At 39.5% G+C, this 16,613-nt stretch overlaps 1 protein-coding gene across 1 annotated transcript in view; it reads right to left on the bottom strand.

Annotated features, from left to right (window-relative positions):
• Positions 1-1,024: 1,024 nt before the first annotated feature.
• BTAF1 (B-TFIID TATA-box binding protein associated factor 1) overlaps positions 1,025-16,613 on the bottom strand; it is a 42,132-nt gene continuing 26,543 nt past the window's right edge. Inside the window, exons 22-38 of the mRNA XM_081006754.1 lie at positions 16,093-16,246; positions 15,902-16,011; positions 14,707-14,908; positions 13,076-13,224; positions 11,333-11,485; positions 10,158-10,279; positions 9,894-10,061; positions 9,664-9,741; positions 9,446-9,575; positions 9,212-9,353; positions 8,937-9,067; positions 7,715-7,840; positions 7,078-7,230; positions 5,592-5,803; positions 3,838-3,997; positions 2,984-3,154; positions 1,025-2,644 (exon numbers count right to left, since the gene is read on the bottom strand). Of these exons, the coding sequence (XP_080862880.1) occupies positions 2,495-2,644; positions 2,984-3,154; positions 3,838-3,997; positions 5,592-5,803; positions 7,078-7,230; positions 7,715-7,840; positions 8,937-9,067; positions 9,212-9,353; positions 9,446-9,575; positions 9,664-9,741; positions 9,894-10,061; positions 10,158-10,279; positions 11,333-11,485; positions 13,076-13,224; positions 14,707-14,908; positions 15,902-16,011; positions 16,093-16,246 (2,511 nt within the window). The 3' untranslated portion in view covers positions 1,025-2,494. The remainder of the gene's footprint in view (positions 2,645-2,983; positions 3,155-3,837; positions 3,998-5,591; positions 5,804-7,077; positions 7,231-7,714; positions 7,841-8,936; positions 9,068-9,211; positions 9,354-9,445; positions 9,576-9,663; positions 9,742-9,893; positions 10,062-10,157; positions 10,280-11,332; positions 11,486-13,075; positions 13,225-14,706; positions 14,909-15,901; positions 16,012-16,092; positions 16,247-16,613) is intronic.

The raw sequence follows: 16,613 nt of genomic DNA, 5'->3' as shown, positions 1-16,613 counted from the left end.
TACTACAAAGTTGCTTATACTTCCAAATTAAAAGCACACACACACCTAAATCTGGTGGTTCTGCATCTGACTGCTTGGGCCAGAGGGACAGCACACAGCAGCATGAACACAGCAGTAAACTTATTTCCTTGTTTTGAACACATTTAGCTACTGAAACTGAGTTAACCCCTCTACAAACCGCCATGATGTATTCCAAATATGGGAAGAGCTCACACATCTCTATGCAGAGAAGTGATCTCCCATTGAACGTTAATGATCTGTACACATACAAGAAGCACAGCTCACTTACAATTCACGACCAGGGACCAACACAAGTTACCTAGTTAACATCAAAAAAATGCAGGCAGTGTTTATTGATTCTATAAATAGCCAGGGCTACCTACAATGGCTGCCAGCAACTATAAAGGATGGTGACAAGAAGCATAACCAAATAAGCTCATCATTTCTAAATACACTGCAGAGGATAAGCTCTTGCTGAAAGGTGGCAAAAGAGGTTAGTAGCAGCGTGTGTGAGAGACAGGGGGGTGGGAGAGAGAGATGGCGTTTGACAACATTTCAGGGAGGTGAAAGAAGATAATTTGTATTGTCCTAAAATGTACAGTCCAAATAAAACCTAGATATAAAGAGTAGACCTAAATTTGTGCACACATATTCTAGTAGAAGCCAGACATTTATCTCAAAGTACAACTGATAACTATATGCATGCTTTATGCTGCCCAATTTCTTCATCAGGCATTTTCATAAGAAGCTGAATTAGCCTGCGAGGACAGACAGGATGGATACCAAGATCAGTCATTAAAATCCTCTGCTGAAATAGCAGTAGATAGATCTGTGTCATAGTGTGATTTTCCTCAGCCATTTAATAGAAAAACCAGATCACACAATCTTGTAAGTGTTCAGCGCCAGGAAACCAGCTGCATTTCCCCCACAAAGCATTCATCCAGAGAAATGCCAATTTTATTTTATTTTTTCCATGCAGCTGTCAGGTTTATGACCAAATATACAGAAAGAACTACATGAGATATATAACGGGATGATTAATGCCAGTTTGGCTTTTTTAATTTTTTTTTTTTTACGGAATGCTAATTTAATGTTACAGTATGGCAGTTCATATATCTACTGAAATCTGACACACGTCCATTCATATGCAAGTGCTGCAAAATGACCTTGCTCTGTAAGTCAACATTTAAAACCATCTCTTTATGTTGTTGAAATCTCATGGCTATTCAAGCTCCGATGCTGAATTGAACAGCAAGCGCCAACCCTAGATATGACAACTAAACATATATTTCATGTATGCATTCTGACAGCTTATGTAGGTTTGCCTTTAATATATTTAGAAAACCGTGTCCACGTTTGGTACAGACATGCACATCTATGCACAGACATATGTCACTACTGACTCCCTTTTAGAAGACACTTTTTTTAAAAAAAATGTACAACTCTTGTTATTCTTACTCTGTTATTAAAGCTTCCTAAAATTTGTTACATGATTTCAGCTTGTAAATACTTCTTTTCCTCTGATGCCCTGAAGGCATTTCTAAATAGACTACCTCTCTGGACCTCAAAGCTTCTTCCCTCTTTCACTTAAGAGGTTCATGCATTAGAGAGTCTTTCTAGCATGGAACCTCAATTTTATAAGATCTACTGCTAGAAAAACTCTGTTTATATATTTGCTCTTTTGGTTAAAAAAAAATAGGATTGAAGTCTACTTCATACAATTGCTTTCTTAACTGGGCTATGTGCTAGCCACACATATATACATATAGATATGTACACACACAAACTTTAAAAATGGCACCCTCTAAACAGGATGTGGAAATGGCCTAAAATAAGCCATTACCTGCAATTCCTATGAAAAAGTCAACTGCTCTCAAAATGTCAGAAGACTGAAGAGCACCACATACTTAAATATAAAGTTGAGAACTTTAATACTTGAAGTTTCATTTAATTCCCTAATATTCTTCCAGAGTGATAGGCTTCGCCATTATTCTATCAATGTATATATCCTGAAGAGATCTAAACCTCATTCTAACTTGTTAGACTAAACATTCTTAAAGTATACTATGAAAGTTAGCTAAAGTGAGGTTTAAAAGAACAAACTAGTTAAATACTCAAACACTCTGTACAAATTACTGCAGCTTGAGGGAAGAGGGAGCAACAGGCATATTTCAAAAGAGAAGTAACACTTATCAACATGTGCAAAACCTGTTAAGACCTGTTTTATTTTTCTATCAAATAAGAATCTGTAGCTATTCTGGAAATTCAGAACTACCTTACAGTAAGTTTACATTTAGAGGTTTTGTATAATGCAAGTATTTAAGACTTTAACTATCCCAAAGTGACAAAGGCGGCTCTGTTCAAAATGCCAGCCCTTTCTCATAATTTTTCCACAAGTATATTTACATGTTATGCTTGAAGTCCACTATAATTGCTTTGAGAGTTGCTGAATATCAGCTGAAAATGTCAACTAGCAACCACTGTATTAAAATGGTCATTTGAGTGAATGCATAAATTTTTCAAGACTATATTCGGAGTCATACTGTTCTTGATCCCACAGGTCTCCAAGATTCTCAAGAACGGACTTCATAGTTGTTTTTCCAGAAGCAGAAGGGGCAGCATCTGATTTTTCATTTTTTCCATCCTTGAAGGTATTTGGAAGGTGAAGTGGAAGAAAAAGAGAAAGAGAAGCACATTGAAATCTATGTATTTTAAGAGCCAGAAAGCATCTGCAAATACATAAATCAGTACTTAAAAGATCCAACAACCCTAAATCAGTCTCTGCAAATTACAACACGATAGCAAGCAGAAGCAAGAGGGTACTTATCTTTCTCACATCAATGAAATGAAAGACTTCCGGCATAAAGGGAGAATGGCTATAATTCCACAACAAATCTTACCAACATTGTTGACTAATCCAAAGCATTACAACTACGGTAGCATTAGCCGCTTGCTTTCAGATCATATGCGAGCTACTCTTTACCTTGTCGAGTGTGAAGAGGTCAAGTAGCTGATCTGTCCCCATGCTTTGTAGACTAGTATTCTCTTGACTAATCACTGTATTTGCAATATTCATTTTGAACTTCTGCAGACCCATTATTTTTTCTTCCAAGGTTCCCCTTGTAATCAGGCGATAAACATTAACAACTCGTTTCTGCAGGAGACAGTTAATATTCGTGAGCGTTCAAGAAACTACCACAGGGTAAAAGAAGATGTAGGGGAAGACGCTCGATATACACTCCATTACACCATAATAGAAAATAAAGGAAGCAATAGAGGCCTTCGTCACTGGAAGCAAATTTTTCACTGTACTTTCAATCCAGGTTTTGAACAAGACAAAAATGTTCACAGCATAAGAGAACCCAAGCCTGGCTCAACGGTGGAGAGGAAAGAAAGGAAGCACACCCCAATGAGGACCTTTAAAGGAGTATGGAATAAATTGCAAGAAATTATGGAATACATAAATAGTCTTTTTTCCTTCCTAGGACAGTATTTTTTCTTCCTAGGAATTATCTTGGGTGTTAATGAGATCCCTTCTCTGGTAAATAGCAAATATCTATTTTTGGGCAGGGTGAAAAGTGAAGAAACATTTTTTTCAGGAGGAGGGCGAAGACTGCATTAACCAGAACTTTTTGCCTTGAATCTCTCTTCGCTAGCTAGTCTATGCTAATGCTTTCAGCTCCACATCTCCATTATCTTATAAAATGGTGGTTATAAACTGAAAGCACGAACTCTGAATGATGGCATTTATGGCATTGGTTTAGGAAGCTTAAACCGATTTTGGATTTATTGACATGGTTTTAATTGCTCCCAAATCAGCAGCAATTTATGTTTTACCTGTCCAATACGATGTGCTCGATCCATGGCTTGGAGGTCTTTCATTGGATTCCAGTCATGTTCAACAAATACCACTGTGTCAGCTCCAGTTAAATTAAGGCCCAGTCCACCAACGTGAGTGGTGAGTAAGAGGACATCTATGGAGGGATCATTATTAAACCTGTGAATGAAAAAAGCCAGTTTAGATTTACATGGTTGCATATGCAGAAAAAGCTTGAACCCACAATGGCAGGGCTGAGCAGACAGAGTGCTGGTGGGGTGGAGGGACTGAAGAGAAAGGGAAAGAGACAGGTCAGAAACTGACGCTAGATTGTGTTAAAACTGTAACAACTTTATTGCTTGCACCTTCCAGAGACTTTGGTGTTGCATGGACAGAAACCATGGCTTCACTAGAAACTGCTCATCTGCTGACAGAGCACCTCTAGCCTAACTCTTGAGGTGGGAGGGAGAAGAGGTTAGAAAACCCAGCTTAAGACAAGTCAACAATATGAGCTACTTCTGAATACCTTCACCAACCTGGGTCTGTAGATAGCGCCATCACCTCTAGGTTGGGACTGTGGGAGCAGCCAATTTCTACTCATCCCAGTTACGATCCCTGCCCAGTGACAAAGTGCCAAAACCCATTGTGACTCAAGAGCAATGAGTGCAAAATGTGAGTTCAAAGCAAAATAGTATGCTAAGAGGAAGGCAAACTCTTGTATGGCTTCCAGTCAGGAACCCAGGCAGAATTTCTGTCCATTAAGTTAACATCTGGTAAGCAAAATGTTGTCTTGCAAAAGTAAGAGAGGGAAAAGTACCCACTGCTGCTGATAAGTTCACCTTAATGCCATTTTCATGTTTATAATAATAATAATAAATTTTATTTGTACCCCACCCTCCCCAGCCACGACTGGGCTCAGGGTGGCTAACAACCAATAATAAAAACAAGTTAATTAAAATACAACTTAAAAAACAAGATTAAAATACAACATTAAAACATTAAGATGCAGCCTCTTCACAGGAGGAGAAAGGAAAAAAGAAAGAGGGGGAGGGAATCAAATTGACTCTAAGCCAAAGGCCAGGCGAAACAACTCTGTCTTACAGGCCCTGCGGAAAGAAATCAGATCCTGCAGGGCTCTGGTCTCATGAGACAGAGCGTTCCACCAGGCCGGAGCCAGTGCTGAAAAGGCCCTGGCTCTGGTTGAAGCCAATCTAACTTCCTTAGGGCCCAGGACCACTAGGGTGTTGCTATTTATGGACCATAAGGTCCTCTGTGGGGCATACCGGGAGAGGCGGTCCTGTAAGTATGAGGGTCCTAGGCAGTGAAGGGCTTTAAAGGTCAAAACCAGCACCTTAAATCTGACCCTGTACTCCACCGGGAGCCAGTGCAGCTGGAAAAGCACTGGGTGAATATGCTCCCATGGCAGAGACCCCGTGAGGAGCCTCGCTGCAGCATTCTGTACCCGCTGGAGTTTCTGGGACAGCTTCAAGGGCAGCCCTGTGTAGAGCGAATTACAGTAGTCAAGCCTGGAGGTGACTGTCGCATGGATCACTGTGGCCAGATTGGGGCGGGAAAGGTAAGGGACCAACTGCTTGATGCCAAGGATGAGAGGTCCTCTCCTCCGCATCCAGCATAAAAGCAGGCCATTGGGGCCATTTGAGTTATGCATTCCAAGTCGACGCAAGTGAACCATAGGATTTCATTTCTTTCAGCAACTGTGGGAGCTCTACATGCAACAGCTACTCTGTTAGAATATATCTGACACTGGATTTACCTTGACACAATGGAATGCCTCTGACCAGCAGGTATGCTGCCATCCAGTCGCAGGTAAGTAACAGAGGGCAAGTGGGGCTTGAGAAGGTCGTGTTCAACTATATCCAGCATACTCTTGAGTTGACAGAAGATAAGGATCCTGTGTTGTGCAACTATGGCTTCTGTGCCGCTTTCTGAGGAGCCTCCGTTTCCCAAGCCACAATCTAGTAGCAGCTTAAAGACCAAATACAAAAGCATGTCATTAGTCATTTAACTTAGTAGGCATATATTCTCCATTGAAAATGATTACACAGATTTCATCCATTGGAGGAGTCATCGTTGCTCAAATAGGACAGTGCATGCTCCGCATGCAGAATTCCAATGTTTAATCCCTGGCACTGCCAATTAACAGTTAGGTAGCAGGTGATGGCAAAGATCGCTGCCAGAGAATCTGGACAGCTGCTGCCAGTGAGAAGAAAATACAGGACCAGCCAAATCTAACAATGGATGAGGCGCCTTCCTAGGTGTCATAATATGAAAACATGAAACCAATGAAGCTGCAAAGTTAAAAATATTTTATTCTTAGACCCTCTGGAGGTGCACATGTACATGCATTAGAAGCTAGAGAACGGCTAGGACACATCAGCTGCAGCACCATTTATTTCTCTTTTTTAAAGTAGTTATGGGTGAAATCTACTTCATACTAATGACCGCGTGCGAGTATTTTGGCATAAACTTAGAAATGAGACACGAGTGACAAAGCAGGAGGCAAATCTGCTTTTCATAAAAGACACTGATTCCAGGATTGCAACAAAACAAGAACAGAAATCATGCACATGTGTTCAGGATGATAGAATTTCTATTTCCTTAATGTGTTTTTTTATAAACTGATCTATATTGAACACTTTTATCCTGCCTTGGTCAGAACACACCTGGAGCACTGTGTCCAGCTCTGGGCACCACAATTTAAGGAGGACAGGAATGTGTGCAGAGGAGGGCGACCAAGATGAACAAGGGTCTGGAAACCAAGTCTTAGGAGGAATGGGTTGAGAGAACTGGGTATGTCTAGCCTAGCAAAGAGTAGACTGAGAGGAGATATGATAGCCGTCTTCAACTATCTAAAGGGCTGTCACATGGAGCAAGCTTGTTTTCTGCTGCTCCAGAAGCTAGGACCTGAAGCAATGGTTTCAAGTAACAATGACTAAACATCAGGAAGAACTTTCTGACAGCGAGTGGAACAAACTCCCATGAGAAGTGGTGGATTCTCCTTCCTCTGAGGGTCTTGAAGCAGAGGTTGGATGGCCGTCTGTCATGTATGATTTAGTTGAGATTTCTGCATTGCAGGGGGTTGGACCAGATGACCCTCAGGGTCCCGCCAACTACAATTCTACGAATTTTCTAATTGATACGACAATTTCTTTCCCATCCCTTTGTTGCATATAAAAAATGAATAGGCTTAAGGAGAACACTTTTCCTAAAACTAGCTATGCAGCCAGGGTTTTCCTCACCTGTTTTAAAGCAGAGAGTTTAGGTGCATGCTGGATGTCTCGAAGGGAAGAATTCTCAACGGCAAGCTTTTCTGTAATCCTCTTGTGCTCTGGATGATGAGCAGTTAAAACTAATGCTGGATGGTTGCAGAGTTTCCTTAAATACTGCAATGCCTAAGAAAAACCCCCATGAAGGAAGCCATTAAACATGCATAACAACTTAATATATATTCGGATAAGGCACAAGATAGTATATTTCTCTTACTCGTCGAAATCTTGCCAAAGATTGGAGGTAGATGCCATACTAACAAATAACTAATGTTCATTGTTTAATCATAATCAGCTGCAGAGGGCAGAAAAGATTATGATTGACAAATTTGTCCCTGGAGCAATTACTTTACCCTGTATCTTTAAAAAACAATTTCTTTGCTTCCTGTGAATCTAAGAATACTCCACACTCTATAAGTTATAACGCATTATTTAATAAATTTTACATTTATATATCACTAAGCTTAAAATCTATTTTGGAAATTTAGAGGCAGCTCACTGCTTTGGTTCAATATAACTACAGTGTTTAATCAAACAATCACCAGTTACATAAAAATTACTACTTTTATTAAATGTTTGTAAGGAAGATGTAACAAAATGAAATTTCAACCTGAAACACATGTCCTGTGGCTTTAAGTTTTGGTTTCTCAGTTTCCTCAACCAGTGACACTGCTGAAACAGTTTCTTCCACATCACATTTGGCACGAGACTTGGCAAAATCTTCATAAAGCTGAACCTATTAAGAAAGGAAGAAATTTATGCTTAATAGACTATTGTTCACTTCAAAATTACCTCACAAAGGGGTGTGTTCAACAGTAGCTATCTTTTTAAAGAGGGTGGTACTGTTGTCTAAACCACTGAGCCTCTTGGGCTTGCTGATCGGAAGGTTGGTGGTTCGAATCTGCGTGACGGGGTGAGCTCCCGTTGCTCTGTCCCAGCTCCTGCCAACATAGCAGTTTGAAAGCATGCCAGTGCAAGGAGATAAATAGGTACCACTGCGGTGGGAAGGTAAATGGTGTTTCTGTGCGCTCTGGCACTTGTCATGGTGTTCCGTTGCGCCAGAAGCTGTTTAGTCATGCTGGCCACATGACCTGGAAAGCTGTCTGTGGGGAAGTCCCAGCTCCTTGGCCTGAAGCGAGTTGAATGCCACAACCCCATAGTTGCCTTTGACTGGACTTCACCATCCAGGGGTCATTTACCTATTTACCTACTCCCACAGTAACTTCAACAATATAGTTGACAGAAGGTAAGCATCCTGTGTTAGACAGCCATGGTTTCTGTTTCATTTCTTAGGTACTGTTGTTTCCCAAACTATAATCCAGCAACAATTTAAACTACTGAATGCTCAACACACTGCCATTTTCAGGATTAAGCTGCTGCATTTCTTCTTTGCAAGGGAATATACAACCACAACTATCTTATTCTTAACATAAGCCCAAAGGAAAATGCTTAGAAAAGGGCACTCTATTCAACTATTCATATTCAGAGGGACAGAAGCTGTTGCTCCACACCAGAGCAGCATTAACTGTCCTCACTGTTGATTCCCTTTTATTTATTATTATTATTGACCATACACTACATATAAACTACAGAACAAGACAAAAGCTATTTCAACAGTCCAGAGAATAAGGGTTTTGAGCCCAAGAAGTTATGACTAACTGCTCATCAATGAGAATGTTATCTTGGACGCAAGCCTCAGCAATATTTTTCAGGCAGGACACAACATAATAAAATTCCAATTTGGAACAAGTATAGGATCTGAGAAGACCTACAACAGGCTCGTTTGTTGTTTACTAGTATCAGTGGAATGCAAACCAGCGCAAGGAACTTGCCTGTAGAGGACTGAGGATGCAGTAATAGTCTTGAATAATTTTGGGTGGAAGATCCTGTAGCACATCTTCTTTCATCCTTCTCAACAAAAACGGCAGTACTTGCCTGTGCAATGCTTCCATTGCAAGAACACCTGCAAATGCCCACCAAAGGAAGAGCATATGGATCAGCAAAGCCACTAAACAAGAACAGGATTCTTCTGGTGTCTCACCCACAGCAGGATTAACTTTCCCCAAGAACAAAAGTGCTTCATTAAGCAACAGAACTTGCTTCTTACCGGCCTCCTGTTCTCGACCAGAGCTCCGGGCATCTCTGCTTGCTAAGATGGGCTTGCTATAGCGAGCTGCAAACTGGCGCTCAGTACCCAAAAATCCCGGCATAAGGAAGTCAAACAGTGACCACAGTTCTAAGACATTGTTCTGAAAATAGGATAAACAATCATTGTTTTTAATTACGGCAAACTGGGCCAGTTCTCATGCATTTATTTATTTCAAGAGATAGAGGGGATTACCTGAATTGGTGTCCCAGAGAGGATTATCCTATAATTGGCAGTCAACTGTTTTATTGCTTTGGACAGTTTTGTTTTTCCGTTTTTGATGACATGGCCTTCATCAAGAATACAGTAGTTAAATTTAATATTTCTAGGAAAGAAAACACAACTAATCAACTTAAAATAGCCTTGAAACATACAGTATCTTTCAAAATAGCAGGAAGAACTATAGCATTTACCTGAAAAAATCAATGTCGTTTCTCACAACATCATAGGAAGCTACAATTAGGTTGTATCTTTTCACATGGTGCTGCAACCTTAAGAAGATAAAGTATAAAAAGTAGAACTTTAGAGACAGCAACAAAAAATAAACCTGTACACTTATTTTTAGTACTTTTCACATAATCACAACAGAAGGAACTGTCACTGCAAAGCAAATCTTAGAGCCAAGCTATATTACAGTACTTACCTAGCCCTCTCTGTGGGAGGGCCGGTATAGTGCAAAGGATTTAGATACTCTTTGGAACAAAATTTGCCCACTTCATCCACCCAATGGCCTGTGAGTGTGGGAGGGCACACCACTAAGGATGGGAGTGGAACACTATCGGCCATCTTAGTTCTTGCATATTCTTGGGCCCTTTGGAGAACAAAACCAAGTCACAAGAAATGTTACATCTTCTGTACTGCAAATATGTTGATGTAAAAACTGACTAGCCGTGATTGCGCATGCTACCTGAGACAGTGATCTCCTGCAAGAATACAGATGGACTGCAAGGTTTTACCCAAGCCCATATCATCACAGAGGATTCCATGAAGCTTGTATTTGTTGAGAAAAGCCAACCAATTCACACCTTCCTGTGAACAGAAAGGAAGAGGAACATAATTTAGGCTTCTGTTCTTATGCCCCCTAAAAAGGCCTCCACAATTATTAACATTTAAAATACGTTCACAGGCAAAAAAACAGACAGCAAGTAGGCTTGATAAAGTGAAAACAAGAGGCAAAATTGAAATACATTAAAATTCTGCTGCAAAAAAAAAAAAGAAGTCTTACCACTCATCTAGCAAAAAGAAGAAGAATAAAAAGCATTTTTCTCCCCAGTAACCACACCTCTTTGGGGAGTATTAATGCTTTTCTTAGAGATTCTGCTAGAAGTAAAAGCTCAGTCCTCTCCTCCCAGCCAGACCTCTGACACTTTAACGTTAACATTACACCACTTCATGAAACTGCCAGCACTCAGAAGTGTGCACTAGAGCCAAGAATTTGATAAATATTTCTAAAACGTCTTAAGTACAAAAAAAACTTAAGGCCACCTAGTACGGTGCTTGCACAGAGGAATTTATTTCCAACTCTGCTCATGTATTTTATGATTAATCTCAGGAATCTTATTAGATGCAATTCTTGATCAGTAGAAGCTAGAAAACTCTACCGTGGTACCTCGGGTTAAGAACTTAATTCATTCCGGAGGTCTGTTCTTAACCTGAAACTGTTCTTAACCTGAAGCACCACTTTAGCTAATGGGGCCTCCTGCTGCTGCCACACTGCAGCTGTGTGATTTCTAGTCTCATCCTGAAGCAAATTTCTTAACCCGAGGTACTATTTCTGGGTTAGTGGAGTCTGTAACCTGAAGTGTCTGTAACCTGAAGCATATGTAACCCAAGGTACCACTGTACTTGCATTTTTTCCAGGTAGGCATTAATTGGAAAATATTTTTTTTTTAATGTTCAAGTCTTCATAAAATTATGATTGGAAGCAGCGTTCAAAAGACCAGAAACTATATGATTTTCATATCAGGTTCCAAAATACAAATTGAAATAATAATAAAAGCTATTCAAACCAATCCACAAGACAAATTTGATAAGGAAATTATGTGTGTCTTGAAATTAAAAAAACTTCCCATAAGAATTCACCTGCTGATATTTTCTTAGTTCTGCTTTAATCGGTACTGGAATTTTATAGTTTTCAAGTTTTTTCCCATCCAATAATTGTTCCAGAAAATGGCGCTCTTTGGCTTTTATTTTGATTAAGTCCTCAGGCATATTTGGTGGGTCTGGAATGCCAGCCTGAAACAAGAAAATATATATTTATATGTACAGTATTTTGCATAATTAATTAAAATAAGAAATAAAGTTCATGATATGCTAAAAGTTAATTTTAATTCATGTTTCAACTCTATCAATACTAATATTCTACAAAAAGCATAATGAAATCACACAATTTGAAAGTGTCATTAACTTGAAGTAACTCAGCTTTCAGACTTTTAACACAGAATGGGAATTAAACATTCAAACAAACTACTGCCTTGCAGTGTAATTTTCTTGAAAATAATGCTGTAGAAGTGTGTTCAGTTCACAATTAAGAAATAGTGATGCTTCCATTACATGATCTACTCAGGAATCGGCAGATAAATAGCAATCAGCAGAAAAAACAATTACCATATTGGCCTGAATATAAGCCTTACTTTTTCCAAATTCTGACCGTGAAAAGTTAAATTCGTGACCTTACAAAAATTGGCTTTTAGGATATCCCTGCTGAAACAGACATACGGTAAAATGGAACAGGTGTGAGTGCCTGCAGAATTTTAAGGGAGCGGCTTATATTTGGGTATTGCCTTTTTTCCTTTTCCCCCTCTGGAACTTTAAAGGTGCTGCTTATATTCGGGTGCGGCTTATATTCGGACCAATATGGTAATTAGTTGAGATTCCTGCATTGCAGGGGATTGGACTAGATGACTCTTGGGGGTCCCTTCTGACTCTGATTCTATGAATTGGGAGAAAGGTAACTCCCAATGAAGTGCAGGTGTTCAAACAGAACATTCCCTGAACTCTGCAGATATATAGGTGTTCAAAGCCTCAACAGCTATGTCATCTAACATGCAGGTTCCATTATTTATATAGCACCATCTGCTATATACACAGTATATATACACAGATCTATTGTGTAAGGTAACCCACACAGTGATCAGTACAGGACGCATTAAAGACGAACTTATGTTGCAACCAAACAAGGAGGACAAACTGTACAGAGAAGTGTTTACCCAAGCAGATTAAACTATGACCAGGCATTGAGAATTAATGTTTTAAGTGGCATTATGACACAGTAAAATCAAAAGAGTTAACGGTGATTTACGTGACACAGACACCCACTTTGTCAGTTTCAAGGTGAGGGAGGAGAGAGGAGAATGTAAAGGGCTCATTTATCTTTTCTACAACACTGACTTCTTTGTATGCTGTTATGTTTCTTGCTATTCCTGAGTCGTTTCTTGATCTTTCAGTGTTAAATTTCACAGTCATAACAGAGATAGTTTCAGTGTTTGCAAATGCACAAAGACAAATTTAACTAAGTCTAGAAAGGTGCTAGGATCAAGAATGAATCGAACATCGTATGAAAGAATGCATTTGAAATTCAAAGTGAATGCTCAATCCAAGTATTTGTAAAATATAATATTCCAAGCTCCAAAACTTCCAATTTTATTCAGTTGAGAAGATTTCTGACACAAAATGCAATACTTGCTGAATCCCAAAACTTACTTATTTACCTAAATAAGATGCAATACCGAAAGACTGCTCCTTTCTATCACTATATGCCAATACGCTTTTTTACAGGGCTCGCTCACTGACTCTCTTCAGTCAAAATGAAAGACTTTGACTTACCTCAAGAGGCATTAATCTAATCAGCGTAGCAAAGCACTGGGTGGCCATGAAACGCACACTGTCTGTTTGATCGCTCATTCTGCCCAGAACTGGAACCACAAGGAGAACTATATAGGGAACAATTCCGACATCTAGCTGTTCCATTACACCTGGATTAATAATTAAGGAGCTTCTCTTTACCAGTTTTGGAGCAATTTCCACAACAATAAATCCATCTTATCTAAACCCAAAATACATCTGAACAGCAATTACTGAATCACAAATGCATGGATCTTAATTTCTGAGAGCAGTGTTACCCTTGTGGAATGGGGCTTTCCTGCCTCTGACTTCCTAATGCAACCCCTGTTCCCCCTGAAAATATGTATTTTTGATGCAGCTGGTCCAATTATGAATATCTGCGACCCCTGAAAACTTATCACTTACACTTTCCATTTTCCATATAGAATTTTCTATTGCTATTCCAATATAGAATTTTCTATTGCTATAGCATGCTGTGCAGTATTCATCTTAATGGAAAGTAACATTGTTTTTTTAAAGGAAACAGGGTGGAACTTTGGGGCATATACAGGGGAGGGAATCCCACTTTTTGCTTTTCAATGGTCAGAGGAAGACTGATGTTGCATAGATGCAGCATGGGATTGGATACAGGCAGCCCTGCACAAGCTAAAGAAAGCAGACCTGATAAAAGCTGTATTAGGCGCAGCCATGAAGTATCCGCTGGAGTGAATTCCTTCCATATCAATGTGGCACAGTAATTGCTGTTATGCTTTCCCTCTCATCAGAGCCATTCTTCCTACCGCCGCCCGCCCCTTCCCAAAACACAACTTGAAATTATCAGGTTCTTCAGGACACAGTGGTACACTCACCATGGCAACCACAGCGAGGAGATGTGTGGACTCCTGATGATGCTACTTCTCATAGTGTTAACTGTACATTACTTGAATTCTGGCTCCCATTCAAAGGGCCACATGCAATTTTCAACCTGCACACAAGAACACTTCAAGCTATCCTCACACCACACAACTCATGAAGGTCAAGGGATCTCTGGTGTCTTTCAGCACAGCCTTCACCAAATGCATAAATTGTGGCAGTTAAAAATTTTTTAGATGGAACTGGAATCATATTAAGGCTGGGCAACTATGAGCGTAGGTACATGATCTTCTCAACTACTGAAGCAAGATACTCTCATGACTTTGTGGAACTGAAAGCTTGAGAATATGAGCAACTGGAAGTCATGTACCTGGGTCAAGGTAGAAACAGTCTCTGGTCATTACTGTCAAAGTTAGTGGGTTGCAGAATGGTTTCTGGGACACTTTCTCTATACAGGAGTATCCAGTGTCAATATACAGAATTCCAGGCTTTGGACTAGAGCTCAAACAATTATTATGCATTTCCTTAAAAAAAATCTTTCTTCTACCAAGCCTGGAATCGGGTGATCATATATACCATGCTAGTAAGAAGCAAATATTTCTGCTCCAGTTCAATCTTGCAGAAGCACTTGCCCTTTTGAAGAAACTCCCCAGGCTTCACAAAACTTACTAAATCTTCCCAACAAAACATACATCTGGAGAGCATTTCAGCACTTAAAAGTCATACGTGAATACCTCTTCCTTAGAATCAGGAAAGGATACAGGCAAGAGCTTCAATTGCACCCTCTTGCTTGGTACTGTCATCAATTGCTCCCAGCCAAGGAAGAATCTTTTCCAAGAAAATGTGCATGGTTTCCAGGGTGGCCACTTTGCTCATTACACCTACACAGCGAGCAGCCATGTGCCTCACTGCAGTGGTGGGGTGTTGAAGGCACATACAAAGGTAAGGCAAGTGCTGGATCAACTGCAAAGAGAAATCACAGCTGTTTTAAAACATACTGAATGCCAACCGTGAGTATTCTATTTTGCTAAATACTGCAACCTGCATAAACTCAAAAAAGAACTTTATCATAATCACACACAGGGCATTAGGTGCCTTTAAGCTAATTGGCTCCTAGAACTTCTGTACAAAGAGGGAAATGTGTAATGCTAGTGTATAGTTTTATATTCAGGATGGAATGAAAATCGGAACATATTAGGTGTTCGGCAGCTTAAATTATTTTGGGCTCATTTCCAGAAGGAACAACCATAACTTAACTAAGAAGTTCATTACAAGAGACCGTTTCAGTAAAAAACAGAAAAAAGCAAAGTATATGTATCATATCCCCTCTTGTAGAGAAATCATATTATCTGCGCAGTAAAGTTTACTATGAAGGACGTTGCATCATTCCTAACAAAATGATGAATGTAAAGAGTTAACTGAACTGAACAGAACGGTGTTCCTGCAAGGAACTAGAGGGAACAAGAGTAGCCCAATATCAACATGGAGATGTATATGTTTTGGAACATAAAACTAGAAACCGTCCCAATCAAAGGCATCAAAAAGGGTGTTCTGCTTTAATTGGAAATTTAGTGAACATGCTGCCTCATCTTGTTATAAGAGTGTGGAAAATTACCTCAGTGGTATTGATGGTATGACCTTTGTGGAGATGCATGGCTGGTGTAAATAAGAGGTCAGAGAGTGGTTGTTGAGCTGCCATTATTTGGAATAGAACAGCAGCAAGGGACTTAGGAAGAGGACTGTAACTACTTGGGGTCTCACTTTGAAAAAACACAAATATCCTAAACTTGCTTCATCCTTCATAACTGCAAGCTATAAGCATTTTTCCTAGTTTAGAAAACATGCAAACACCAACCAATTGTATTCTTGAACAGCATCACTTATGTTATCCATTTCCAAACACCTACATTGGCAATTAAAATTGTGTTAGAAATAAATACAAAACATTTAAATTACCAAAGGGTGAAGCTGAGCATCCATAGAAGCTGCAGTTGTTTCAAAAACCTGTAGAGAGTTCACTAATTCCTGGGCTGGACCATCTCCTTTTTCCAACAGCACTTTTCTGTCTACAAGAAGCAATATCATATTATCAGAAGAGTTTCAGAATTCAACTTTTAGAATACCTATACCTTAAGAAATACACATACCAAAGTTGTCTATGTCAATACTGTTCCTTAATGAACCAACCATAGTGTCCCAGAGATGTGGCAAACCCACGGCCATTTCACATCCAAAGTGTTTAGCAATAGTGGATAAAGCAAATTCTGCTCCTCTTCTCTGTACAACATAAGGCTTCTGAGCCTAGAATTCGATAAGGTAAAGAGAAAGGTTATGAAGCAAAATAAAAAAGTTTTTATTCAACCATACAGCCTGCCCAGAATAAATTAGACTGCCCTAGATTACATATCAAGCTGGAAACAGAAAGCAATCACACTTACACAGAGAGAGCAAAATAAGATCAGCAAAATTTTGAGGCAAAAATTGCCACTGATATAGGCCTACAAGATATAAATCACTTCTCTCTCAACAGAACCATAACCAGAAGAGACAAACACAATACGAACAAGCATCAGATTAATGTCAAAGGCTGTTGATTGAAAATGCATGTGATCAAGGAACAGGCATAACTGCTAAATCTTCACAACTAGTTGACTATTTCCAAAATCAA

The sequence above is a fragment of the Podarcis pityusensis genome (assembly GCF_964106645.2).
Source record: "Podarcis pityusensis genome assembly, chromosome: 5".
Classification (NCBI taxonomy): Eukaryota; Metazoa; Chordata; class Lepidosauria; order Squamata; family Lacertidae; genus Podarcis; species Podarcis pityusensis.
Note: the sequence above shows the minus strand (reverse complement) of the source record. Positions and strands in the feature narration are given on the sequence as shown.